This window comes from Lithobates pipiens, unplaced genomic scaffold (genome assembly GCF_037356315.1).
Source record: "Lithobates pipiens isolate NorthernLeopardFrog02 unplaced genomic scaffold, aLitPip1_a1.2 Scaffold_13, whole genome shotgun sequence".
NCBI classification, from domain to species: domain Eukaryota; kingdom Metazoa; phylum Chordata; class Amphibia; order Anura; family Ranidae; genus Lithobates; species Lithobates pipiens.
In genome coordinates, this window is record NW_027507718.1 from 364806014 (window position 1) to 364832752 (window position 26739).

General features: G+C 41.2%; 1 protein-coding gene across 3 annotated transcripts in view; it reads right to left on the bottom strand.

Moving 5' to 3' along the window:
• MFAP3L (microfibril associated protein 3 like) overlaps positions 1-26739 on the bottom strand; it is a 72459-nt gene that overhangs the window by 9888 nt on the left and 35832 nt on the right. For all 3 annotated transcript variants that reach the window (XR_013272331.1, XM_077477203.1, XM_077477204.1), the window contains exon 2: positions 10174-10520. Coding sequence is in view for 2 of the 3 variants with exons in the window: in XM_077477203.1 (XP_077333329.1) it covers positions 10174-10507 (334 nt within the window). In the remaining variant the exon portion in view is untranslated. The remainder of the gene's footprint in view (positions 1-10173; positions 10521-26739) is intronic.

The following is a 26739-nucleotide window of genomic DNA, read 5'->3' on the forward strand; positions in this document are numbered from 1 at the left end:
CAATAGCTTTGATGTAGGAATTTGATCTGAGCATGCGTGGCACTTGGTCCGATCGGAATTCTCTACACATGATCGGAGTATGTCCGATCGGACCAGTTTGTCGGAAAATATTTCCAGCAAGTTGGAAAATTTGGTCCGACGGAAACAGTCCGATTTATACCACACACAGTCGGATTATCCGACAAAACAGTCCGATAGGACACATTCTGACAGATTCTCCGACCGTGTGTACAAGGGCTATGAGTGAATCACAACATGTAAGAAGGTAACAAGGCACATTAGAACAAAATAGGATTTTGACTCATCATAGAATCTTTTCTTTGCGTACATTACAGACCACAGGATGAGAACTCAGGTACATGATACTGTAGTCTTCTGGAGATTTGGACACTGGCAAAACAGAGTTCCAGGAATAGCCCACAATAACCCCTCTGTCTCCAAGCATGCCTTATATTTATTAGCAAGCAATAGTAGGGGTGGATTTAAGGGTGGAGACAAGGGGCCTGTGTTCTGTAATGTACTCCAAGAAAAGGATTTCATGGCAATTAAAAAATCCTATTTTCTTAGTTGTACATTATTGGTTACAGAATAAACCATTCAGGTATATTAGAGAAGGAGAAAAGCAGTTCAACTGAAGTGAGTAAAACGGAAAACAAAACGCTAACAGGCCCACAAAAACTAACAGATTAGTAGAAGTGGCGCAACAGAATTGCTTGAAGAACCAAACAACTGGAGCTGGAAACAGCTGCTGCCTGAACATCCACCCAATAAAACTTAAAATAACTTGTAAGCAGAAGACGGGACAGCCTTGCAAATCTGAGAAACAGATGCCATGAAAAGCCCATGAAGCACTCATTTATCTAATGGAGTGAACTTTGATCAGTAATAGGGGAAACCCTGCCTTTGAGGTCAAAAGCTTGGATGAGCTGTTGAATTCATCTAGTGATACTGGAATGGAAAAGTAGAATCACAATGTTGAAATGGAGCTGTACCTAAAAGATATACCTTTACCAGCACGTACCATACCCAGGCAATGCACAGGAAATCTTTTTTTATGACTCCCTTTTTTAAAGTTTAGGCGCAGTACAGAAGAAAGGTAAAACTATGCCACCTTAAGAAAAAAAGTCCCTGGGTCTCAAAACAGCCCTTTCATTGAGTAGCAAGTAAGGGTTCTTTACAGGTTAAAGTGTTTGTAAAGGTGTTTTTTTTTTTTTAAACAAACATGTTATATTTACTTGCTCAGTTCAAGGGTGTTGCACAGAGCAGCCCCAAGCCTCCTCTTCTGGGATGCCCACCGGAACTCCTGGCTTTCCATAGGGACATCCATGTGGGATTGCGCCCCACTGCTGCGTCCATTGTCCAATGAGGAGAGAGACAGCGGCTGGAGCGGATGACCTTGTGCACATCGCTGGATCAGGCTCAGGTAGAAAAAAGGGGGTCGGGGGGGGGGGGGCAGCTGCAGCATAGAAGTTTTTTCACCTTAATGCATTAAGGTGAAAAACCTTGAGACTTTTCAGCAGCTCAGAAACTCGCCTCGAAGTAGTGACGTTGACAAGAAAGGCAAGCTTGCGAGTAAAGACAGCACAGTATCCCTAAATCGGATTGTGAAGGCTAGAGGATCCCTTGACCTGGAGACAAAACTGCTGAGTTTTTTGTTGAACCTTGAAGCCAGGAAGTTCATGTTTGGCATGCCCTACCTATGACAGAGGTCTTGAAACACCACTGGAGGAAAAGATAATTTTCTAGTGTTCAGATGTTGATGACCGGGGAAGTCTGCACAGCAGCTAGGGCTGGAACATGAAGTTCTGCCCAAGCCAGAATCTGATCTGATTCTATATGAGCAGTGAGACATCTGGTGTCTCCCTAATGGTTGACATAAGCCACAGGCATGGTGTTATCCGATTTCTAGTTGTGTGACCTTGCACATGAGAATTCCAGCATTAAAGAGGGAAAACTGAGTTTATCCTGAGTTTCAGAATGTTGATCAGGCTGAACTTCCTCCAACGACCAAGTTCCCTGTACTTAGAGGGTGCCTAAGATTCCTCCCCAGCTACCCTCCCCTGCCAAAAGCACCTTCCAAACCATTGGAAGGATTTACAGTTTCCGTGTCAAACTTGTGAGACACCATGCCAGAACCAGCCTGGTTAGGCATATGGAACAATCCAGAGACTGTACCCTCTTGTCCCACACTACCAAAATATCAAGCTGCAACAGTCTTGAGTGAAACTGGGTATATGAAACACAATTAGGTCCAAGACCTTCAAGCAAAAAAGTAGGGCCAGGTGGCTCCTGTACTGCAGAATCTGAATGTGGGAGAGGAGAGACTAAAATGTATCCAAAGGAAAACCTTGGACAGGGCCGTGTCTAGCACTAGGCTCAGACATTAAGCACAGAAATGTTTTCAGTGCTGATTTTTTGAGACTTAGGATCCATCCAGAGCTCTTAGATCTGCATGGTACATTGGTCTTTGGCTGATAGAGCATGAGTTGACTATTCCTTTAGACGAGGGTTGTCCAGATATCTACTACTTGGATGCCCTGAGAGCAAAGCAATACAAGAACAGGGGCAAACACCCGTGTAAAGGCCCAAAGTGCAGTGGACAGGCCAAAAGGTAAGGGTTTTGAATCTATAAGGTTGTGTATCAGTGAAATGAAAGTATCCTTAGTGTGCCCAAAAGATGATGATATGTATGTAGGTATCCTTGATGTCCACACAGGCCAGAAACGCTCCAAGATGGAGGGAAACCAGGTGGAATCTAAGCAGAATTTTTGTACTCTATTATCTAAAAAAATTTGATCTAGTATGGGGCAGATGGCCACTTTTGCTTTGAGGATGGTAAACAAGTTTGAATAGAAACCTCTCCTTTTTTGGGTCAAATGCATATGACTTTCTGAAACAAAAAGTCTAAAATGTCCTCAGACCAGATGAATAAAACAGACTGTACCTGCAATCTGACAAGTGAGGAAGTCCCCCCATTGTTAGGAGGACTTGCTCACTTAATTAAGGTGACTAGAGATCCAGGACTTACAGTGGAACAGAGTTCCAGGCTTTGCCTTGGACCTTGAGAGAAACCAATTAACTCTTAATTTGCAAGTGCACAGCAGCTAATTATTTTAAATAGGCTGCTGTGCCTATATTTCCTGTATGGAAAAAGTTCCCCGAACCCGTTTCAAAACATGGCCATGTGAATGTAAATGCACCATGTTTTTCATTGTTTGGGGTACCATTAAGAGTTAATGGCACCTACTGTACACTCGTTTTCTTAAAGCGGCAAGGTTTGTGGGGGCTGCAGGAATGCATGCAATTTACATGTACTCCTGCACCCACACAAATGTGAACCTAGCCTTAGAAAGAGCTTCTAGCCTTTTATCGACTGGGTCTTTAAAAACTGGAATGTCCTCAGCAGGGACAGTCAAGTCTGGTTGAGACCAAAAACGTCTGGGTCTGCAATGTGAACAGGCCACTTTAGGAACCCCACCTCCATAGGGTATTGTTGGGCAAAATGTTTGGAAGGGGCAAAGATCTTTTCCTTGTTAGGTCAATACCTATACAGGAACAGATGCAATAGGGAATGCACTGGAAAAGCCTTAACAGGTTGGGGGTGTTTCTAGCAAACCCAGGCTAGTCACTTTAGCTGTAGCCAACACAGGCAACTCCAAGGCTAGGCATGTGCAGATTGAGTCAGTAAGGACTGAGATGGTATCCTAAAGTTTTGGCGTTTGCAGACTTGGGGGTGGGGGGATTCTGATGGGGTCCCTGATGTAAAGGTAGGAACTCTGATGGATCCCTGATATATGGTAGAGATGGGGATTTTATTTTTTAACAAATCAAAAGGTCCCTGCCCCCACCTATAACTGGCCTTCAAAGCAAGGAGCACATGGAATGGCAGACACATGGAAAACAGACTGAACATACCATAGCTCAACTCACCAACCAGTCTGCGTTAAAAACAGGGGTTTAGTTAGCACACATTTGCAAACGCATGCATAAGCTGCAAGGACCCCTGTTTTTAACGGAGACTGTTGGACAGGTTAATTTGGTCAGTTAGACTGGTTGGTGAGTTGAGCTATGGTATGTTCTGTCTTTGTTTTTCATGGATTTAATTTTTTAGCCAAATAAATATTTGTGAGATATATAATGTGGCCCTCAAACTGAAAAGTTTGGAGACCCCCTTCTGTAGAAAAGTAATCCAGGGAACATCTAATTGGATGGAGAGGGTTTTTTCCCCCCCATTAGAGCTAACTGGCAAATTGCACATGTAAAAAAAAAAAAAAAAAAAAAGAAAAAAGGGTCAACATCCTGACTATGCTTTCAGGCAGAGATACCTGAATTACAAGAATGGCTAAATAAAAGATATTTAGTGACCAGACACGTATCTAGCTGCTTGCTTGGCGCTGAAATTGAGTTTCCAGCTTTATATTAATAATACATATTAATAACATCGCACATGCGCTGTGTAAATAGTGTCCAATAATAATAATCATTAGCTATTGCGTAATATTCTTAATGACTCATCCAACAGCTAATGCAATAGTCCCTTTAATGTATTCATTTCTGCTGTTATACTATTGGCGAATACAAAGTAGTGTACAATGGCTGCAATTTCCTGAGTCAGAACATACTGTCTGAATGGCAGGAAATAACAGAGATCTGAAATAACACGTTCTATCAGAATTTGTACTAGGTAGTGAATGCACTACAGCACAGACCGTGCCTCCTGGATTATTCTAATACCAGCACTGGCATGGCATGGATACTTTTCCATTAGCAGCAAGACCATCAGTGCTACTCAATTTAAATCTGTTCCAAGTTCCAGTTTGATGAAACTCTCAGCCAAATGAAGATAGCTTGTCATATTTATTGTACACCGGACTGTTGGAAATATAAAGAAGGGACTATGCAAGGTGTAATATTGTGAATAAGCCGATTAACATACATGAGCATATTTTATTCTATGGGATCTTTTTGTCCTTAAAGGCCAAGTTGAACTTTGGAACATGTTACATTTGTATTTGGGGTGGAAAATGTAACATGTTCCAGCTCCTGCCCCCTATCCCCCACCCTCCCTTTGACACATACCTGCTGAAACCAGTGTGGCTGTGCGTGGCTCTGCCCACACAGCTGTATCCTTCATTCACAGATTTCTGTGAATGAATAAACTACAAGTACCCTCTTTCATTGCTGCAGGTGACTTAGTTCTCAATGGGCTGAAGGGGGTCTGATAAGCACTCCAGTAGTCCATTAACACGTCCTCCAGCTTTCAACTAGAAAGCCTGTACAGAGGTATTGATCATGGGTGCAATGATTTCAAGGCTTCTGTGGGGGAAAATAGTAAATAGTTTCTGCAAAAAGATGCACTTTTTTTTTCCTGGAAACTTGAACTTATCCTTTAAATTATGCAATAATGACAAAGGTGTATAAAAACACAGTCAGTGCTCAAAGTCACAATAAGGTCTGGTTCACACATATGCAGGTTGCATATTCCAGGTGTGTTTCTCAATACACGTTTTTGATCCACTGAAGTCTATGGAACCAAAAACAAGAAAAAAAAATTCCCTAGCCCTTTCCATAAAATGCACAGATGTGAAAATGAGCCGTGGTAAACCATGTCAAATGGACTGTAGTGTGTTTCTGCAAAACTCAAAACACACAAAAAAAAATGCATAGGTGTGAACCAGGCCTAAATGAGAGAAAAGTCCATATTTATGCGATGACCAGGGAACATCAGAAACAAGGGGATGCCAAACTCCAGCAGCCTCTGGTATATCTGGGAAGCATCCCTAATAGGCATGGAGAGAGAGAGAGAGACACCGAGAGAGACCCAGAGACCGAGACCGAGACACCATAGATGGGCGCCAGGTTACAAACAGATAAAAATCACCAATCTTAATATGTAGCACACTTACATATAAGAATGTGTATGGCAGCTCCAATGGCCAGGGTGGAAGATGCATGAAGAACAGCAGGAAACAGCAGTCAGGGTGGACCAATGATCGCCTGCAGATGCATAGGCAGAACAACCCACCACGATGGAAACGGACAGCGCGTCTCTAGCCCTCACTCTACCTGTCACAGCCACCAGTGCATGTACAAAGAGTTTTTTTTGAGGCCCCACCTTCTTTTTCAGGAAAGGGATGGGGATATAAGAGCTGTCAGACTGGCTTTGTTAGACCAATAGGATGGTCATGGGCGGTGTCAGCAGCATGGAGAACAACCCTCCCAGCAGACCACAAAGCCCAGCGTGGCAAAAGGAAAGACAAAAAATTAAAACACAAGTAGTAAATACTCAATTTGGATGAATGCCAATACGGATGGCGCCGGCAAGTATCAAATATAGAAGTGCACAGAACACACATACAGCGGAGCACAGTATAGTTGCAGATAAATACTGGACTAATGAAAGATAAAATTATTATAATATATATATATATATATATATATATATATATATATATATATATATATATATATATATATATAATATATTAAATGCAAGGAGAAAAATATGATAATGAAAAATCAAGAACCAATTGAATCCAAAAATGCCAAAGTGATAATACTTCCAGAATTAAAAAACAAAACAAAAAAACAAACACATAATGGAGGGAAAAATGTACTCCCAGTACTCCAAAGTTACTACAATTATTAGCCCAATAGTGCAGCGCTAAACAAAAATTTTAAACATGATAGTCCATAAAAAACGAAAGTGAACAAAATCAAAAGACTTTAATGTGATTGTCCATAAAAAGGTGACGGAAATCCTCCACCAAGATCCAATGTGCATATATGAAGCACACGACACACACCTGTGCTCTCAATCCGCTTACCAGAATAATATGTAAACAGGCTTATAATCATATGATGCAGGTGGTGAATAGTAAATTTGGATGGCATACTCCAAACTTGATAGATGGATCATAGGGTTGGCTCCCCCTTGTTAAAGGGAGCTTTCAGATTCCGATAAGCCCCCCACCCGCAGACTCCAACAACCACCGTCCAGGGTTGTCAAAAAGAGGCCCTTGTCCCCATCAACATGGGGGCAAGGTGCTTTGGGGTGGGGGGGCAGAGCCATACTAGACCTGAAGGGCCTTTTATGGATCTGGGGGGGAACCCACACCATCTCTATGCCAGCAAATTTTTTTTTTTTTTTACATTCAGCCATCAGCAGGGAACCCCACTGACAGCTGACTCATCATTGTTAAGGACACGGCGGCCAGCTTCCTGGTCCCCTCTTTAGCAACCAGCTATACACGGTCTGTTTAACCACTTCAATACCGGGCCATAGTCAAAGGACATCCACAGATGGGATCTCCCATCCTGGGTGGGCCTCATATGACGTCCTCGATATCTCGCCACTCCTGCGGGCCCAGATGGTGGATGAGCTGTGTCCCTCGGCCATCGGAGTCCCCGAGTACCTCTCACCAGCCCATCTGAGTACCCGAGTACCTGTCACAGCCCATCTGAGTACCTGTCACAGTTCATCTGACTACCCGAATACCTGTCAGTCCATCTGAGCACCTGTCACCAGGCCATCGGAGTACCCGAGTACCTGTCACCAGGCCATCGGAGTACCCGAGTACCTGTCACCAGGCCATCGGAGTACCCGAGTACCTATTTGCAGCCCATGCCTCATAGAATACACGTTGGGGGTGTTTGCTTTCCAAAATGGGGTCATTTTGTGGGTAATTCCCTTGTCTTCAGACCTTCAAAAGTGTGATAGGTACGAATGAAATGAGATGTATAATTTATGCTCCTAGAATGCCTGAAGGCACTACTTCAATGTAAGGCCTCTGTATATGGCCAGGCTGTGTAAAGTCTCACACATGTGGTATTGCCATACTCAGGAGTAGCAGAATGTGTTTTGGGGTGTAATTTTTGCTGTATACATGCTATGTGTTAGAAATATCTTATAAATTGACAACATTGTGTAAAAAAAAAAAAAAACAAAAAAAAAAAAAAAATGTAATTTTCTTTCCACGTTTTCTGAAGACTTGTGTAAAAAAAAAGTAACTATTCAAAAGACTCATAATGCTTCATAGAATATACTTTGGGGTGTTTGTTTTCCAAAATGGGGTAATTTTGTGGGCAATTCCATTGTCCCGATGCTCCAGGGCCTTCAAAATTGTGATAGGTCGTTAGAAAATTAGAGGTGTAATTTATGCTCCTAGAACGCCTGACGGTGCACCCTGCATATTGGGCCTTTGTATGTAGCCAGGCTGTGTAAAAATCGCACACACACATGTGGTATCGCCATATTCAGGATGAGTAGCAGAATGTTTTTTGGGGTGTCTAATTTATTTCCACGTTTTCCAAAGACTTTTGGAAAAAAAAAAAAAAATTAAACTTTTCAAAAGACTCATTAGGCCTCATAGAATAGACGTTGGGGTGTTTGCTTTCCAAAATGGGGTCATTTGGTGGGTAATTCCACTGTCCTGGTGCTCCAGGGCCTTCACCAATTTGTAATAGTTTGTTAGGAAATTAGAGGTGTAATTTATTCTCCTAGAACCTCTGATGGTGCTCCCTGAATGTTGGACCTCTATATGTGGCCATGCTGTGTAAAAGTCCCACACATGTGGTATCGCCATACTCGGGAGGAGTAGCAGAATGTATTTTGGGGTGTAATTGGAAGTATGCATATGCTGTGTGAGAAATAACTTGTTATGACAATTTTGTGAAAAAAAAATAAAAATAAAATTACAACTTCAAAAAAAACTCACCATGCCTCTTACCAAATACCTTTAACTGTCTACTTTTCAAAAAAAGGGGTCATTTGGAGGGTATTTGTACTTTCCTGACATTTCAGAGCTAAATAACATCCACTAATTTGGGCCAAAATTTATACTGCTACATCCCTTTGGTTAAAAATAACCCAAATTTATGACCAAAAATGACTTATTTGCAAAATGTTATCATAAAAACGAAAAAAAATAAAAAAAATAAAAAAGGATTTTCCAAAATTTTCTCTTTTTTCACTTATCGCAAAAAATTAAAAAACCCAGTGGCGATTAAATATCACCAAAAGAAAGCTCTATTTGTATGAAAAAAAAAAAGTGTTGCATGACTGAGTAATTCAAAGCGTGAGAGCGCTGAAAGCTAAAAATTGGTCTGGGAAGGAAGGGTGTATGCCCTGTATTGAAGTGGTTAATGAGGGAAAAAAGAAAAGAAAAAAGAAGTGTTGAAAAAACGGACGCAAGCAGATCGTCCACTAAAATCCATTTTTTGTCCGTTCCGTTTGTTTTGTTTTTTTAACAGCAGAAAAATAGGGTCTTCTTCCATCTTAAAAAAACAGAGCTTAGCTTAACGGAGACGGATGTCAGCGGATGATGATCTTCCAACGTCTGCCATCTCATTGAGATACATGTATGTGTGTTTTTCATCCGTCAACGGATGAATGAAAAATGGACATGGGAACGCCCGTGTGAAAGGGGCCTTCGAGTGTGAGCACATGACCAAAGCTAGTCAAACTGTTTGATTTCTGTTCAAAAGCACGGAGAAAAATAATTTATTAGAACATTCTTTCTTGTCACAACTGAATCAACTAATTTGGTTTTAAAGCCCTTAAAATTTTATCCAGACCTGCTATTTGAATGTAATCCAAGACATACTAAAACAGGTTTCATCACAAAATGTATGATTTTTTTTAAACCTTTAGTTTGAGAAAAATATTTCACCTTGCTCTGGAATTGCCCATAACTACAGTTGAAAATGAACATCAGTTTCACCCCACTAACCATTAGAAAATTGAACAAATGTTCCGAAAATTAAAATTTTCGAAAATGTTCTATGGCCAGCTTTAGTTTATAGGCCACAGTCTCATCTGTTCCTGTATCATCATATCATATCATCACATAATACTAAAATCTGGGGAACCTTTACATATACATACAGATCATGGATGTATCTGTTGTCTAAAGTGAGACATGTTCAAGTTTAATTTAGCATAGCATGAATCAAACAGGCAGGGTGTGCACACATACATAAAAAAATTAAGTGTTTGTTAAATAATTACTATATTAGAAGCATTAATTGAGGAATTCAAAGGTGTGCCTCTCTGGATTGTTGTTCTTAATTAGTTGCAGCTTCCTTTAGTTTGCTTTATATATGGACTATGGAGATAGTAGGAGAAAGATGACAGAAGTGGGCTATTTGAATGCACTTATTAGGCAAGCTTACCGTGTTCCTCTTTAAGTAGATGTCCATGGGAGTTGTACCACTGGAAATGAGGATCAGGATGTCCCTCAATATTGCAGTGAATGACCACGCTGTTCCCTTCTTTCACAATTAAATGATCTACTATTGATGTGACCACAGGTAACGAATCCAGTGCCTCTGAAGTATTGGCAGTAGGAGTATTAGTCTCTGCTGAGTTTATTGCGGTTGCCAAAGAAAACAAAAGGATGACGAACAACGATGGTCTCCACCAAAATTTGCAGCCTGTCATGGTGATGTCAGTTTCCACGATTAACCGTGCAGAAGTCCCAAGATGGAAAAAGTGTGTCTGGCCCATCAGGGAGTCTCACCTGAAAAAAAAAAAAAAAAAAAAAAAAAGGATTTTTAACAATTTGTAATTATGCAGTCAATAGGTCACTTGTTCTGATGCATTTTAACGAGGTTACAGTTCATATTTCTTTAGCATTTGTATGGGCAGGTACAAAATGATGGGTTGCAAAATATGCTTTGCTTATTAAAAAAAAAAAAAAAAAAAAAAGGAAAGATTCCACTTGGCCAGTCTAATTATCTCTATGACAGCATATTCTACCAATTTTATATTTACTCATCCAATGATGCACCTTAAAAAAACAATACGTTAAACAGCTCGTAACCAGGTAGAGTAAATTGCTTGCTGTGCTTTGTGCAAGTATCAATTATCTAGACCTCTCCTACAGAAGACTTCCCTCCCTAAGAGAAAACACACAGAAAGGGAAAAGTAGGTTTCTGCAAGTTACATTTATAAATGTAGTCAGAAAAGGAGATTCACCTAGATATCTAGAAATTAGGTCATAGAGGGTTATACAAGAATCCACAAATGCCAAAATGTCCTGCCAGCTGCAAAGGGTGTACCTGGGGCCCATTCACACCACTGAATTGTGGGAATTCACATTACGTTTCTTGGTATGCTAGGGTACCATTCATTTTGAATGGCAACACAGCATCACACCAGGGTTGCAGCACACAATGCACTACCATAATTTGTGGTCCACTGTGTTGGAAAAAATACTACAGAGTAGAGCGGCACAATTAATCGTTAAAAAATGGTGATCTCGATTCACCCCCTCTGACGATCTCTTCTGCAGAGGTTGCCGATTCTTTCATATAAAACAAGTGGAGAAACTATCTGCTCACTCAGCGGTCAAAAGAAAACATCAGGGCAGTCTGCCAAGTTGTTTTAACTTGCAACATTGTAACTAAGCTTTCACTTCAATGGGGGAAAAAAAAAACACCACACACACCAGTAACGTTAGCCCAATTTTTTTTGGTTTACCCTTACAAACCACTTTGACCGCTGTGATTCACCGGAGCCGCGATGATGTCCCTCCCGCGCATGCACACGGGAGTCGACACGAGCGGCATATCGCTGCGATCTGCGGCCTGCCCAGTGAGCCGCTGTCTACGGCGCATGCGTCAGACAGCGGTGGCTGTCTCCAGGTAAATATCTCCTAAACCGTATAGGTTTAGGAGATATTTCTTGGACCTACAGATAAGCCTTAATCTAGGCTTATCTGTAGGTCCAAGAAATATCTCCTAAACCTATACGGTTTAGGAGATATTTACCCGAAGACAGCCACCGCTGTCTACGGCGTTTCACGGGAAAACCCGCTTCCTCAGGACCTCCGATCTCATATATAGATATAGTAGGAAGACGTACTTGCTGCAGCTGTGCAAAATCCCATTAACGTATAATTGTATTACCAGTATAGATAGAATGATTATACTGCGTGTGAATAAAGTCTTGATGGCCCATGGGAGAATTAAAAAGTCCCCGGACGCAAAACTATAAGAATCTTAAGAATCCACAGTGACAAACCACTGGTTACCATGTCTGAGGCTACATTAAATCCTAGAACCAGATAAAAAATTTCCACAAGGAACGACCCGTGCACCAACATCCAAACACTTCTCAAATTGCACCGCATCAAATCACAGTGTGAACATTTGTATACAATTGTGTGGAGACAGAGGGTTCACTATTATAGTGACCACTCATGCCAATACCTATAGTGCTGTAAGCGACTTCAAGGGCAGTTTTTTTTATGTACCATTTTTTCTATCCATAGAATTTACACTGTAGCAAAAAAATGTCCACGCTTTAAAACTGCTACTATAGAACAGTCTCAAATGATGCATTTCATAAGTTCAGTATACATACTTGCACCTAAAAAGTTAAAGTAGAACTACGCTGCATCTGAGTGCCACAAACCAAAAACACATTAACCCCTTCACCTCCAGGAAATGTACCCCCTTCATGACCAGGTAATGTTTTGCGATACAGCACTGGGTTATTTTAAACGGATAATTGTGTGGTCATGCAACGCTGTACCCAAATAAAATGTATGCCTCCCCCCCCACAAATAGAGCTCTCTTTTGGTGGTATTAGATCAACTTTTTAGAAGAAATGTTAAAAAGAGAAAGAAAAAAATAAAATAAAAAGTGGTTTAAAACTAAAAAGTACTGTAAATATGCTATACTTTTCTTGTATAGGTTGATGGAGAGAGTGAAGTTCTGCTTTAACAGCGAGCGTTATTGTTTGGAGATGTAAAAGTCTGAAGTGTTGAACTGTTGCAAAGAGATCACTGCTCACCCAATGCAGTGATCTTCCTCTGCACCCAATGCCTCCTACACAAGAGACATCAGACTGATCATGCATACACATTCACCAGTATGTATGGCCAGCTTTAAACTGCACCCAAATTTAGAAGCAATATTACTAAGAAACTTTGTTCACTATGCTCTTCAAATCCATGCATGTGCTCCCACGACCTACAACAAAATTGTTTGCCTAGATCCTAAGGACCCATTCACACCAGATGCAGTTTGATGCTTTTTTGACTGAATTCCCACTGTATAGACCAAGGGTGCCCAACCAGTGGCCCGCGGAACCCTGTGATGTGGCCCGCGACCTCTTGCTCTGGGATGGTGGGTTGGCAAGCCCAGATCATGGGTTGCCAACTCGCCATCCCAGAGCATGAGTGTTGTGAATGAAGCCAGCGGAAGAGGAAACAAGTGGCTGCGGAGTAGAGCCGATGTGTCCTGCATAGCGCCGGATCCTGTCATATGTGGAGTGATAACAAATGCACTTAATACCTGAATAGAAGACTGTTATTAAAAGGTAAGTTTATTACTAAAATCAGTGTATATATGGGCATATCTGTTCTGCAGTTGTCACTGTGCTGCTTTCAAACTGATCCGCAGGTGCAGCTCAGTGCACCTGCGGGTTACCTGCACTGAGCCATAGACTTCTGTTATTGCCTGTGGGTTTGGTGTGCTTTCAGAAAGTGTCTAAGGCAAAGTGCAGCTAACCCGCATGAAAGCAACAAGTGCATTGTGCTGTACCTGCAGTGCGGCTAAACTGTAGAGCATCAGAGGCCTTAAGCCCCTTTCGCGCGATCAGACCCTCCATTCACCTCTATAGAGTGGCACTTGTGTCAGTTTACACCCACCTACTTCCAATCCGATCCAAAAACAAACACACACACACACACACACACACACACACACACACACACACACACACACACACACACACTTCCATCTGGGCTGATTGGGAGGGGCACATAGAGTAGAGCAAAGTGGACATGGACCCTCAGCTCATTGTGGCCCACGACCAGTTACCAAGTCCCTTAAGTGGCCCTCACTCTTCAATAGGTTGGGCTCCCCTGGTATAGACGGTGTGAACTATGCTCATAGGATGAGCTGGATTTTGGACTATTACAGTGCAGTGCATTGAGGGAAGAAAAAAAAAAGAGCAAGCTGCATTTTTCTGCATTGCAAATGTACTGCAAGGCATCACAGTGCACATAAAAGGAAGTGACCTTGAAAAGGCAAACACGTAGAGGAAAACGTGCTGCAGATGCATGTAAATTCACATAAAAGCAGACATCAAATGCATGCAAACCTGCAGTTTGTGGTGTGATATGGTCCTAAAAAGAGGTAATCTCTGCCATGCACACCTTTGATATGGCATGGCTGCCAAACAGCTCAAACAACAGCAATGACAGGAACTAGAAGAATCCCTAGATAATGGAAACCGGAAGCAATAGCGAAAGTTCTAGGACTTTTGCCATTATTGTCAAAGGGGGGGGGGGGGAACGATATCAAAAAATCTATACCACAGGCACAGCTCCCCTGAGAAGCCGAAGCGTTAATGTACACGGGACATTTTTACAACCTCTCCTGAACGGTTTAACTTGACAGATAGTGACCCACGTTTAAAACTTTTGCAGTTTTACAGTTTTGCATTTAGAAGCACTTGAAAAAAAATTTTTCTCTTCTTCAAAATAGGCAAAAATGAAAAAAGGCCTGTAAATGAAACGTGGCTAAACGTGAGTTACCGCGTTTAGAAGCGGTTGGCACTTGAAATGCCTCTAAACTCAGCATCTGCACTCATTTTTATGCTTTCCAAAAAAAGGCCTCTAAACTAAACTGCCTAGAAACGACCCTGTGTACATAGTACTGATAAGATAATAGAGGAGAGTTCAGGGGCAGCTGAAAAAAATGCCCAACTGCTCCTAAACGTCCGTTTACCAGCAGCAGTGTACATGAGGCCTAAATATGAAAAGTGGTGCAATAATTTGGGTCTGAAGATTTCAAAACATCTCCTTAGCGGATACACAATTTAAACAACCTGATTCACGGATGACATTGAGGTATCACTAGAACTTGGAAAAATCTCACCCGTAAAACAGTCTTACTGATAGGAATTACATAAAAAACTGCCTTTTGATAGAAACGCTAAACCACAATTGTAGTTTTGCTGTATTAACTGAATAAAATGATAGTACATGAAAACAGTTTTTTAACCACATGCTGACCGGCTCATGGCGATATACGTCGGCAGAATAGCACGGACAGGCATATTAACCTGTACGTTGCCCTTTAACCACTTGCTTACTGGGCACTTAAACCCCCCTCAGTCCCAGACCAATTTTCAGCTTTCAGCGCTGATGGACTTTGAATGACAATTGCGCGGGCATACAACACTGTACCCAAATGAAATTTTTATAATTTTTTTCCCACAAATAGAGCTTTCTTTTGGTGGTATTTAATCACAGCTGGGAGTTTTATTTTTTGCTAAACAAAAAAAGATGCAAAAAAAAAAAATATAAAAAAAAAAATCATGTTTAATAGTTTGTTATAAAATTTTGCAAACAGGTCATTTTTCTCCTTCATTGAAGTGCGCTGATGAGTCGGCACTGATGGGCTGCATTGGTGGGCACTGATGGGCTGCATTGGTGGGCACTGATAGCATAGTTAAGGCGGCACTAATAGGCACAGATAAGGCGGCACGGATGGGCACTGATAGGTGGCACTGCTGGGCGACACTGCTGGGCACGGATATGTGGCACTGGGGTGCAGCACCTTTGTTGAGGCAGATTGTGGGCACTGCTGGGTAGCACTGTGGGCACTGCTGGGTGGCACTAATTTTTTAATATGTATAGTTATGAGGGGGCAGGTGGGCACTGGCAGGGGGCAGGTGGGCACTGGCAGCGCTGGCCATGAGCGGGACTGATTGCACGGATCGGTGATCAGGCGAGTCTCAGACTTGCCGATCACTGAGCGAGCAGCGCGCGCCCCTCAAGGGGCGCGCAGGCCGCTCGTGCACGGGACGACGTCAATAGACGTAGTCCCGGCAAATGAGATCCGCGCTGTAGCCGTCATTCGGCTATAGCGCGGGTCTCAAGTGGTTAAGACAGACATTGTGAGCACGTGCGTGCCTGCCACAAGCTCCGTGAGTGCGATCGCGGATCCTGCGGACTCTTTGTCCGCGGGGATATCCGTGATCGTTTCATGGAGAGAAATACACACACACACACACACACACACACACACATTCTCCTAGCAACTAACCCAACACACTTTGGGTACACTTTGCTTTATAAATCAACCCTTTTATTCTCTATTAAGGAGGAGGGAAAGTATTTATAACCGGCTTGGAGAGGCCCAAAATATGGAGGAAAAAAGCAAAAAATGTCCACATTGCTGTCCTCGTGTTTTCTCATTTGTAAACACACTGACGCCAGTGTCTTTCCAAACAGGAGTATTCCCATACTATAAAGAGCCTTGATGAAACCCCTCTTTGTTCCAAGTCACTGAATGTCTATGAATGGGCATCATTGTCCTGCACTGGACACTCTCCAGTATAATTTGTTCCAATGTGCTGCCTGAACAGTCTACCAGCTATGTGCAATGTACATTATACCGACACCTATAATACCTAGCCAAGGAAGATTTTAATCTTACCTGTGAATCTGCAAATTGTTACCAACTATCTGTATTTTCCATTGAACAAACAGTTATAACAAATGACATTTTTACAACTTTTTTTTTTTTTTCAAATACTCCTGCTTCAAAACCACTTTTTCGACTGAAAAGAATAAAAAGAATGTGTTGGGCAAAGTATGAGGTTGGAAGACTGAGAGGGTTATTTACGAAAGGCAAATCTACTTTGCACTACAAGTGCACTTGGGCGTACAGTCTCTGTAGATCTGAAATAAGGGGGAAGCGCTGTTGATTTTATCATCCAATCATGTGCAAGTTAAATGCTTCCCCCCTTGCATGTCCCCCTCAGATCTACAGCAGCTGCACTTCCAAGTGCATTTGTAGTGCAAAGTGGATTTACCTTTCGTAAATAGCCCCCAGAATTTCCAACTTATATATTGTACCAACAAAAGTACAAATACAGACCTAGCGTCACTCATGCTATCTTGGACATATCTTGCTACACTTGGATTGGGTTTCTAAAGTATTTTCCAATAGCTACATGACCTGTATTTACTTATGGATGCCCTCTAAACTAGTACCTACAGACAGGTAACCTTGGTGGGCTTCTTGCTATGAAATATTGGTTGGAATGTTTTTTCCTTGAAGTTTACAATGCGCATAAAGACGTATAAAGGCAAAACCTTTTATAGCTGTAGATGGGGTGGAAAAGGATTAGAACACCTGTCAGGTTGCTGTCTGTGCCCCCGTTAGAGAGATCCCCCCTCCCTATTTGTCCCGTTTATCGTTAAAAGAAAATCCCACATTTTGGGCTGCCCCCAAAATAATAGGAGGGGATATCTTACAAAAAGAACACTAGTTCTGGAGATACACTAGGATTACCTCACTTAGGCCTGTTTCATTTGGGCTTCAAGCTTTTGCCCTGCTTCAGGCAGCTTTTTCAAAGATTTTAAAAGTGCCCTTCAGCTGCCGTTTGGAAATATTATAAACAGATCTTAACGGCAAAGACAACTATCACGCTAAAAAAGCGACTAGCAGGCTTCAGCAGCTTTCAATAAGGTTCAAGTTATGCCGAAGCCTGCTAGCAGCTTGCTCAAAATGGTAGTCGACACTCCCATTAGGATCAGTGTTCAGTAATTGCAATCTGGAGCTGAAATGGTACTTTAAAAGGCTTCAGAGTTTACTGAAAGCTCTACAAATGTTTTTTTAAAACTTTTCCTGTTCACACAGCTCTTATACAAGCTGAAGCCTGTGTGTAACACGCCTTACTGTTTTGCTATGGGACAGGAAGTGAAAGGAAATCTCCCCTATAGGACACAGATGGCCCCCAATTCTATACTTTAATAGGATATAAGTGTGCATTGTTCATGTGCATCTTGTGTAAAAAAATAAAAAAAAATAAAAAAAAAATATGCCATATTTAAACCCAACTCCGCTTTTTAAAAATAAATTAGAAATAAGAGATACTCAGCAGGTGTACAATTTAAAAAAGCAATTCTGGCCGCAATACTTCCTCTGACATTTAACCTGTCTCCTGAGAGTCCAGGCCGTCGGAAGTGTCCTCTAGGTGAGATCATAATGCTAGCCTGGGCTCACAATAGTCCTGGACAGCAATGCCCTCACTCAATACTACAAGAGCACAATTTTTTCCAGACTCAAGAACCTCTCATGCTGCTGAGGAAGGACCAGTGATGTTAGTGGACCATCCAGAAGAATGCATGAAAAAACAAGGTAAAAAAGGTATACTGGAATTTTTAAAAATATGAACTGAATATAATGCGATGTACTGTATGTGCGAAAGTAGGGAAGGGGCTGGCAAGTTTCACCACTTTCCTCACTGAATGCCTGGCATTTGGGCAAAACAGAAGATACTAAAAGATGCTGCAGATATAGAGTGTATAGAAAAGTATCACCCCCCCCCCCTTTTAAAATAATCAGATTGTCGCTTTGCAGCCCGAAATTAAGACAGACATTTTTTGTTTTATACCGCAATATTTACTCCGTGCAACTTATAACATCCAAGTGAAAAAATATAACACGAACATGTCAAAAAAACAAATAAATAATAATATCACAGAGTTGAAAAAAAGATCCACTCCTGAAAATGACTTAAGTGTACAAGTATAGCTAATCAATTGCTCAATAGCACACAAAGCCATTTGACTTTCACCTGTGATCAGCTGTGGTCATTTTGATTAGCTCAGCATGAAAAGGGCTTTCCTGGAGTATTTCAGTCCCTGGTACTGCAACTGAAGCAATCAACTATGGATGGCAAAGCACGGTCACCAGGATAAAGTTGTGGACAGACACAAGGTAGGAGATGAATACAAAAAAATAAAAAAAAAAATAAAAAAAAAAAATAAATAAAAAAATAAAAAAAAAAAAGGCTTTATCAATGCCTAGGAGCACAGTGAAATCATTAGGAAGTGGAAGGTATTTGGTACAACACAAACTCCCCCTGGACCAGGATGTTGCTCCAAACTGGATGAAAGAGCTAGGGGGAAACTGGTCAGAGAGGCTACCAAGAGGCCTATAGCAACTCTGAAGCAGTTGCAAGAATTTATGACAAAGTTGTCATTGAGTGAATGTGGTAACAATATCACAATCCTTCACAAATGTGGCTTTTTTGGTAGGGTTGAAAAGGGAAAAAAAAAAAAAAAAAGCCACACTCAGTCACACTTGAGCTTCTGAGGCCACATGGAACAAAGGTGTTATGGTCAGATGAGACTAAAACTGAATGATTTTGCCACAACCCCAAATGATGTGTCTGGCAGAAATCCAATACAGCTCACCATCCAAATAACACCATTCCTACAGTAAAGCATGGAGGTGGCAATATCCTGTTAGGAGGGTGTTTCTCTGGGCAAAATGCCATCACATTTTTGAAAAAAAATAAATCTGCTGCCCTCTGCCAGAAAGTTGTGAATGGTAAGATGCCTTACCTTCCAACATGACAATGACCCAAAGCACACAGGAAAAAAAATAAAATAAAAACTGTCCTTGCATGGCCTAGTCAGAGCTCAGACTTAAACCCCATTGAAAATCTGCGGAATGACTTGAAAACTGCAGTCCAAACGGTCACCATCAAATTTAAGTGAACCTGAGCAGTTCTGCAAAAAGTAGGCAAATATTGCAAAGTTAACATGTGCAAAGTTAGTAGAGACATATCCAAACAGACTAAAGGCTGTAATTAAACGGGGTTGTAAACTTTTTTTTTTTTTAACAAACATGTCATACTTGCCTCCTCTGTGCAAGTGTTTTGCAGAGTAGCCCCAATGCTCCTCTTCTGGGGTCCCCCAGTGGCGCTCCTGGCACTTCCTCTTCGAGTGCCCCCTACGGAGAGCTGCTTTTCATGAGGGCACCCATACGGAGACGCCCCGAGTCCTGCTACATAATCCACTGACACAAACAGCAGGAGTCAGCCCTGCCCCCCCTGGATTTGATTTAAAGCAGCTGGAGCCAGTTGCTCCTGCTGCTATCAATCTAATCAATGAGGAAAAGAGACAGTGGCTGGAGCTGCTGGGCTCATCCCCGTTGATGGAACGATCGGAAATCAGGAAAGTAAAAGGGGGGCTCTGGTGGGCTGCTACACTACAGAAGGGTTTTTCACTGTAATGCTGGGTTCACACTGCTGCGGGTGGGAGATCCGGATGTGATTCGCACCGCACTGCAGTGCAAATCACATCCGATCTCCGTAGCGATGCGAGTTCAGCCATACAGATAGTATGGCTGAATTCGCATCACTCCCGCCGCAAACTCGCACGGGACCCTTTTTTTGGTCCGCAGCAGAATCAGATCGCATGGGTGTTCACACCATGCGATCCGATTCCTGTGCGAGTGTGCAGATCGCACTGCGATATGCGGACGGATCTGGGGGTGTCATTAACATTTCATTGACACTCCCAGCCGTTCGCATAGGGCAGTGTGAGCTGCCGGCGGGAGGCATGCGATGCGGGAAAACGCAGCGGATTCGCGGCGTTCCCGCATCGCTATGGTGTGAACCCAGCCTAATGCATAAAATGCATTATGGTGAAAAACCTTGAGAGTTTACAACCCCTTTAAAGCAAAAGGTGGTTGAACAAAATACTGCCAAATGGGGGTAACAACTCCGTAATGCGGCTTTTGATTTTTTTCTGACATGCTGATATTTTATATCTTTCTCTTTCTTTCACTTGGATGTTATAACTTCCACTGAGTAACAAAAACCATGTGTCTTTATTTCAGGCTGCAAACCAACAAAATTTGATTTTAAGGCTGGGTTCACACTGCTGCGGGGGGAGATCCGGATGTGATTCGCACCGCAAATCACATCCGATCTCCGTAGCGATGCGAGTTCAGCCATACAGATAGTATGGCTGAATTCGCAGCGCTCCCGCAGCAAACTCGCACGGGACCCTTTTTTGGGTCCGCAACAGAATCGGATCGCATGGGGGTTCACACCATGCGATCCGATTCCTGTGCGAGTCGGCAGATCGCACTGCGATATGCGGACGGATCTGGGGGTGTCATTAACATAACATTGACACTCCCAGCCGTCCGCATAGGGCAGTGTGAACTGCCGGCGGGAGGTGTGCGATGCGGGAAAACGCCGCGGATTTGCGGTGTTCCCGCATCGCAGCGGTGTGAACCCGGCCTAAAGGGGGATTTTTTGCTATACCCACTGTATGTGCATATGGGTTCCTGCAGGTGGTTCACTTTTCAAAACGTCAACACCAGATTGTGTACAGGACACAATGTATTAAAAGGATATCATCACTCTAATCTCCTGTGTAATTAGGAGTACCAGGTGTAACAGGCAGATCTTTCACCAGGAATGATGGAGAGGAAAAAGGACTGTATATATCTTCTAAACAATGAACTGGTACTGGGACCTCTTGTCTGGACTCATGTTAGAAGATAAAGTCACAGTGGTAACCGGGCAATTAAAAATGTTTCAGCAGGAGATAGGCAGTGGCACATTATGCATCAGTCTCATGACAAGTTCCTTTTAATCTGCTCTTAATCAGGAAAGCAAGCGAACAGCATGAACTATTTTAAAAAGATCTTTCGGTGATCAGATCATGGCTGACCTCCCTCCATGGCTGTGGCCAGCTTTAGAATTGGCAGTCTAGAAATCCAGCACCGTACTTTCATTTTTTCAACAAGATGCATCTCAGTGATGCCAATTAAAATCTCTTATGTCTTATTAACAGGAAAAATATGTGCTTAGAGGCAAAATAAGCAACAAAGGGAAAGGGTTATTGGAGCAATATGATGCAGTCAAAGCTTAGCAATCGGGTCAGTATCAGTTCTGGTCAGCCTACTGTAATCAGACCAAAGGAAAAAAATAATAAATAAAAATACACTGTCTGGTTGTCGAGGGATGCTGCATGATGCAGTTTGTTCTTTGCCTTAATAAAACAATTTTTATTATAATATATATATATATATATATATATATATATATATATATATATATATATATATATATATATATATATATATATATATATATATATATTAATAAAAAAAAAGATTATATATAATTTTTAATAATAAAAAATATATATTTATTAATTTAATAAAAAAAAGCTTTTAGTTCTTTAATGTGCTAACCTCTGTGCCAGAGAGATAACACGCTTGTTTCACCTCAAATGCCCCCAGCTGCTTTCAACATCATTTGAACAGAATGCAGATCACGCACAGGGCAACATAGAAAAACACTCATGTTCACATATCCTACCATCCTAACCCAGGGGTGACACAACAAATAGTGCGGCCACAGCACAGATTTCTAAATATGGTTACATTCGTAGGCACATAAACATAAAAAAAATACTCGTTGCATTTTTCCTAATCCATATACAGCTGTCACATGACCCAGATCTTCCCCAGCCTGTCTGCAGGGAAACATGAGCAGGGGGAGCTTCTAGTCCTCTGCTGCTGGTTACATAAAAAAAAAAAAAAAAAAAAAAAACACGAAAAAAAAATTAAAATCCTTGAAAGAGTAAAAATAAATAATGCCAATAAACTGCTTTAAATTGGCATGCAAATATACAGTGCCTTATAAAAGTATTCACACCCCTTTCCGCATTTTGTCATGTTACAACCAAAAACAATGTATTTTATTCCAATTTTGGTTTTCAATTTTTTTGTATAGATAGATACCTGAAAAGTGTGGTGTGCATTTGAATTCAGCCCTCTTTACTCTGATACCCCTAACTTAAATCTTGTGGAACCAATTGGCTTTAGAAGTCATGTAAATAGAGTACACCTGTGTTTAATTTAATCTCTGTATAAATAAATCTGTTCTGTGAAACCCTCAGAGGTTTGTTAGAGAACTTTAGTAAACAAACTGCATCATGAAGGCCAAGGAACACAGGTCAGGGAAAAAGCTGTGGAGACGTTTAAAGCAGGGTTAGGTTATAAAAATATATCCCAAGCTTTGAACATCTCACTGTGCAATCCATTATCTGAAAATGGAAAGAGTATGGCACAACTGCAAACCTACCAAGGCATGGCTGCCCACCTAAACTGACAGGCCAGGTGTTGGAATCAGACAGGAATTATTATTATACATCTACACCGCTGTTTGTACAGCCGAACTCAGCCATGTTGATGTTTGCATGACACATGTTTAGAATGTGTAGAGGAATGTGGCAGAATCTGCATATCAAAGGAGTTACCTTCAGCCCAAATGGTGCACACAAGCTTCAAAGAGATTGATGACAAAGACGGCCCAGGGCACGTCAGATGGGACTGGCCACAAAGCCAAGTATGGCAATATTAGGAGGGCTGTCATGTGAACACTGATTGGTCCAAACCAAATGGGACTGGCAGTAGGGTGTGGTATGGCTGAGGTGTGTTTGACAAAAAAAGGTTTGCGACCATGAGGTCTCTCTCTGTCTCTGTCCCTCTTCATTCCATCATGAGGTGTAGCGGCGAAGGTCAGATAAGTATGGCGTATATTATTATTGTATTGTATGTTCTGAATGTAAGCTGCGTGATATTGTAATGTCCTTTTATTACTTTATGTCAGCTTTCCTAAATTAATGGAAAATAAATAAGATAGTGTTTTACTAGCAGCAATGTGTGTGTTTTCATAAGTAACTTTATATCAGTGTGCTTAGTAGGGTTGAATAAATTACATAACTATGGGAAGAGACAAGGTAGTAATAGTTTGTAGAGCACATAATGTCTTTCATTTGGCACCCCAGATAACATGTGGCAATCCTAAAAGCTGCATAGAACTTACAGGACAGAAGTGCTCGGATACAAGGCAGCTGATAATGCCACATTAAGTGTGGTAAATCTGTACTATGGATAGGCAAAATTGAATGGTTTTGAATGATATCAGGTAAAAGTGGTAACGAATTAAGAATAGAGAATGCTAGAAGAGCGATTTGTTTTTGTTTTGTGTGAGTTGTAAGAGATAATGATAATTGAGTTTGATTTAGTACTCAATGCAGTGTTGGTACGTTAGTACAAATAGAAGTGTGTATTGTGTGGATTGTATGGTTGTGAAATGGAACTTGTGTATACATATGTTAAAAAGTATGCCTCTGCCAGTTACCATTCATGTGCAGATGAAACTCTTGAAAGCCAGTATAAGATTCTATTATCTCAGTGTCAGCAACATAATAGCAAAGTATCGGGCAAACAGCTAAAAAAAGTTAAGAAAGAAAAGTTGGCTAATGAAATTGCAGTTTTGCTCAGAATTAAAGTTATATCTGAGCAAATGGGGGGGAAGTGGGAAGTAGACAGGAGGCATCTGAGTGAGGACATAGCGGAAGTCAGGGAAAACCTTCTAAAGATTGCAACAGCCTCCAGTGATGAGATGGATGAATTGCAGGCAAAAGCAAAAGATTTGTCAGAGAGAAACGGTGAACTACAAGAACAGATCCACAGTTACAGGATGGACTGTAATATGAAGAGCAAAGTTGTAGAGTCATTGCGAATGAAATTGTCAGAGATGGAAGAGTTGGTTATGTCTTTAGAAAGAGAATTAGCAAATGTACGCTCCCAGCTTCTTACTACAGAGAAAGTTATGGTATCGCTCAATGAGCACAAAGGAACATGCCAATTGGCCGATATCTGCACGATCAATGAGGAGAAGGGCCGTGATGAAACACAGTCTGCTATGGCACCTATAGCTTCAAGGCAGAATGAGAGTTTGATTACAATCCAAGAGAGACTTACTTTGTGCCAGATGTTGGGTGAATTTAATGCCCTGGAATCACCAATGAGTCTGTCCAATAAATTTGAAGCTCTAGTGGTTAAATTCCATTTGAGTAATGAGGATGCATGCTCTCTTCTGAAAGCATGGCTACCAGGACCTTTGGTAGGTCAGTTATCGGCACAAGTTAATGATAACGTAGCAGTTGCAGAGGTGCGGAGGAAAGAGTTGCAGCGTATTGTGGACAGTCGTGATAATGGTATGAGTGATTTGCAACGAATGAAATTTAGGAGAGGAGATGACCCAATTTTGTTCTGCAGTGAGTATCTTGCATTGTATATGAAAGTGTTCAACTGTCCTGACTTATTGGAGGACGATGCAAGTTTCATATACTCAATGGCCAATAAGTGTTATGTAAGCTATCCCACTAGAATGGCTCTGAGGAATGCTAGATCCTACCAAAATTTTGTCAATATTCTCAGAGACTTCTGTCAAGAGTCCAGGGAAAGGGAGTATGGGTCAAAGGCAGATGTGTCCGTAATAAGCAGAGGTACAGGAAGGCAGAGAAAGTTCAGACATAGTAAATGGAATAGACATAGATTTCATAAAGTCCTTAAAATTGCTAGCATTGAACAGGAAACCCCAGAAATACAAGTACCTACAATGAAAACCCCCACCCAGGGCAGGGACAGGGTAAATCAAAGGCCTGATATGAAAGATAGCAGCCAGGACAGATTACACAGTTCTGAAGGAAAGATAAGGAATGACAGTTCACACCCTAAGCACAGCCAGCAACAAGACTGGATGAACATTCCAACATTTGCGCCCTGGGCTAATCTACCATTTTGGCTTGTATGTAATTGGACACAAATGGCATTGACATTTTTCTTGGGTAATATGGCAAAGATTTCCAATACCACTGCGTAGTATAGAAAGGTATGGCAACTATATTGCATTAATGGGAAAGGCTTTGGGGACTTAAAAAGTCAATTGTCATGATAATTGTGTGTAATCACTGTCTTTGTATTTTTTTTCCACAGATCATGAAAGAAGTTAAATGGCTTTAGATACTAACATTTGCATTTGTTTGCAGGTCTGTCAAAGTGAGAACAACAGTGGTAAAATATATGAACATGGGTTAGGTTATTGTAAATGCATAATCGATTATCACATGGTACCATGAGCTCATTAGTTAGTAATTGTTTGCAAACAATGAAAAATAATAGTACTAAAAAGAGTTACAAATGAAGCTAAAATGTTGTGATGATACATATGCTTTGTTTTGTTTTTGTTTTCCCCATTAACTAATTGTATTTCAGATTGGAATAAGCACTCTTTGCAGGAGAAAAATCCATGGATGTTGTCAACTAAAAGTTGAGTGTTTGTCGTTGTTGTATGATGGTTGTCTTGTCGTATGATGGTTGTCTTGTCATGTTGTTTGTGTGATCATGGCCGGATTTTTTAAGTTTTTACATTTTTTTTTTTAATTTATCTTTTTTGATTTTATTTTTTTTATTTTTTTTTCTTCTAAATTTTTTTTTGTTGATATTGGTTTAGTCCTCTATGTTAGTTATATTTTTATTCAGGTGGAAAAGTAGTAGGTCTAATCCACCTGAAAGGGGGGGAATTGACAATGCCCTCAGTTAGAACCAGTCACCTGAAAAGGGGTAGTGCATACATCGTAAAGATACAGATAGATGCATTGTTTTTTTTAGTTTGTAAAATTTGAAGTTTTTGAGAAGCAACACTGACGTTCAGTTTTAAACGTTTTTTGATCATACCATGGGGATCCATTTTACAGTGGGTGTAGCCTAAAGAGGTCATGGTTGTTTGGATAGTTTGGTCAGAGTTGCAGAAGCCAGGAATACTGAGGTCCTGGGCTCCAAGGAGGGAACTATAAGTAAACATGATAAGCGAGCAGATATTGTGGATAAGAAGTTGATACTGCTCTTGTTTTTCACTTCCAGAATCCAAGTGGAGCGAGAATTGGAGAGGCTTCTGGAAGATGGATGACAGATGATCATCTGGTTGGCAGTTTGTCTGTGCCACACCATACCACAAATTTGTTCTGATAAACATCAGGAGAGGAAAAAAGGAAAAACTTGAAAGATTCAGATTATGCTTGTTTTTTTTGGTATGGACAATTT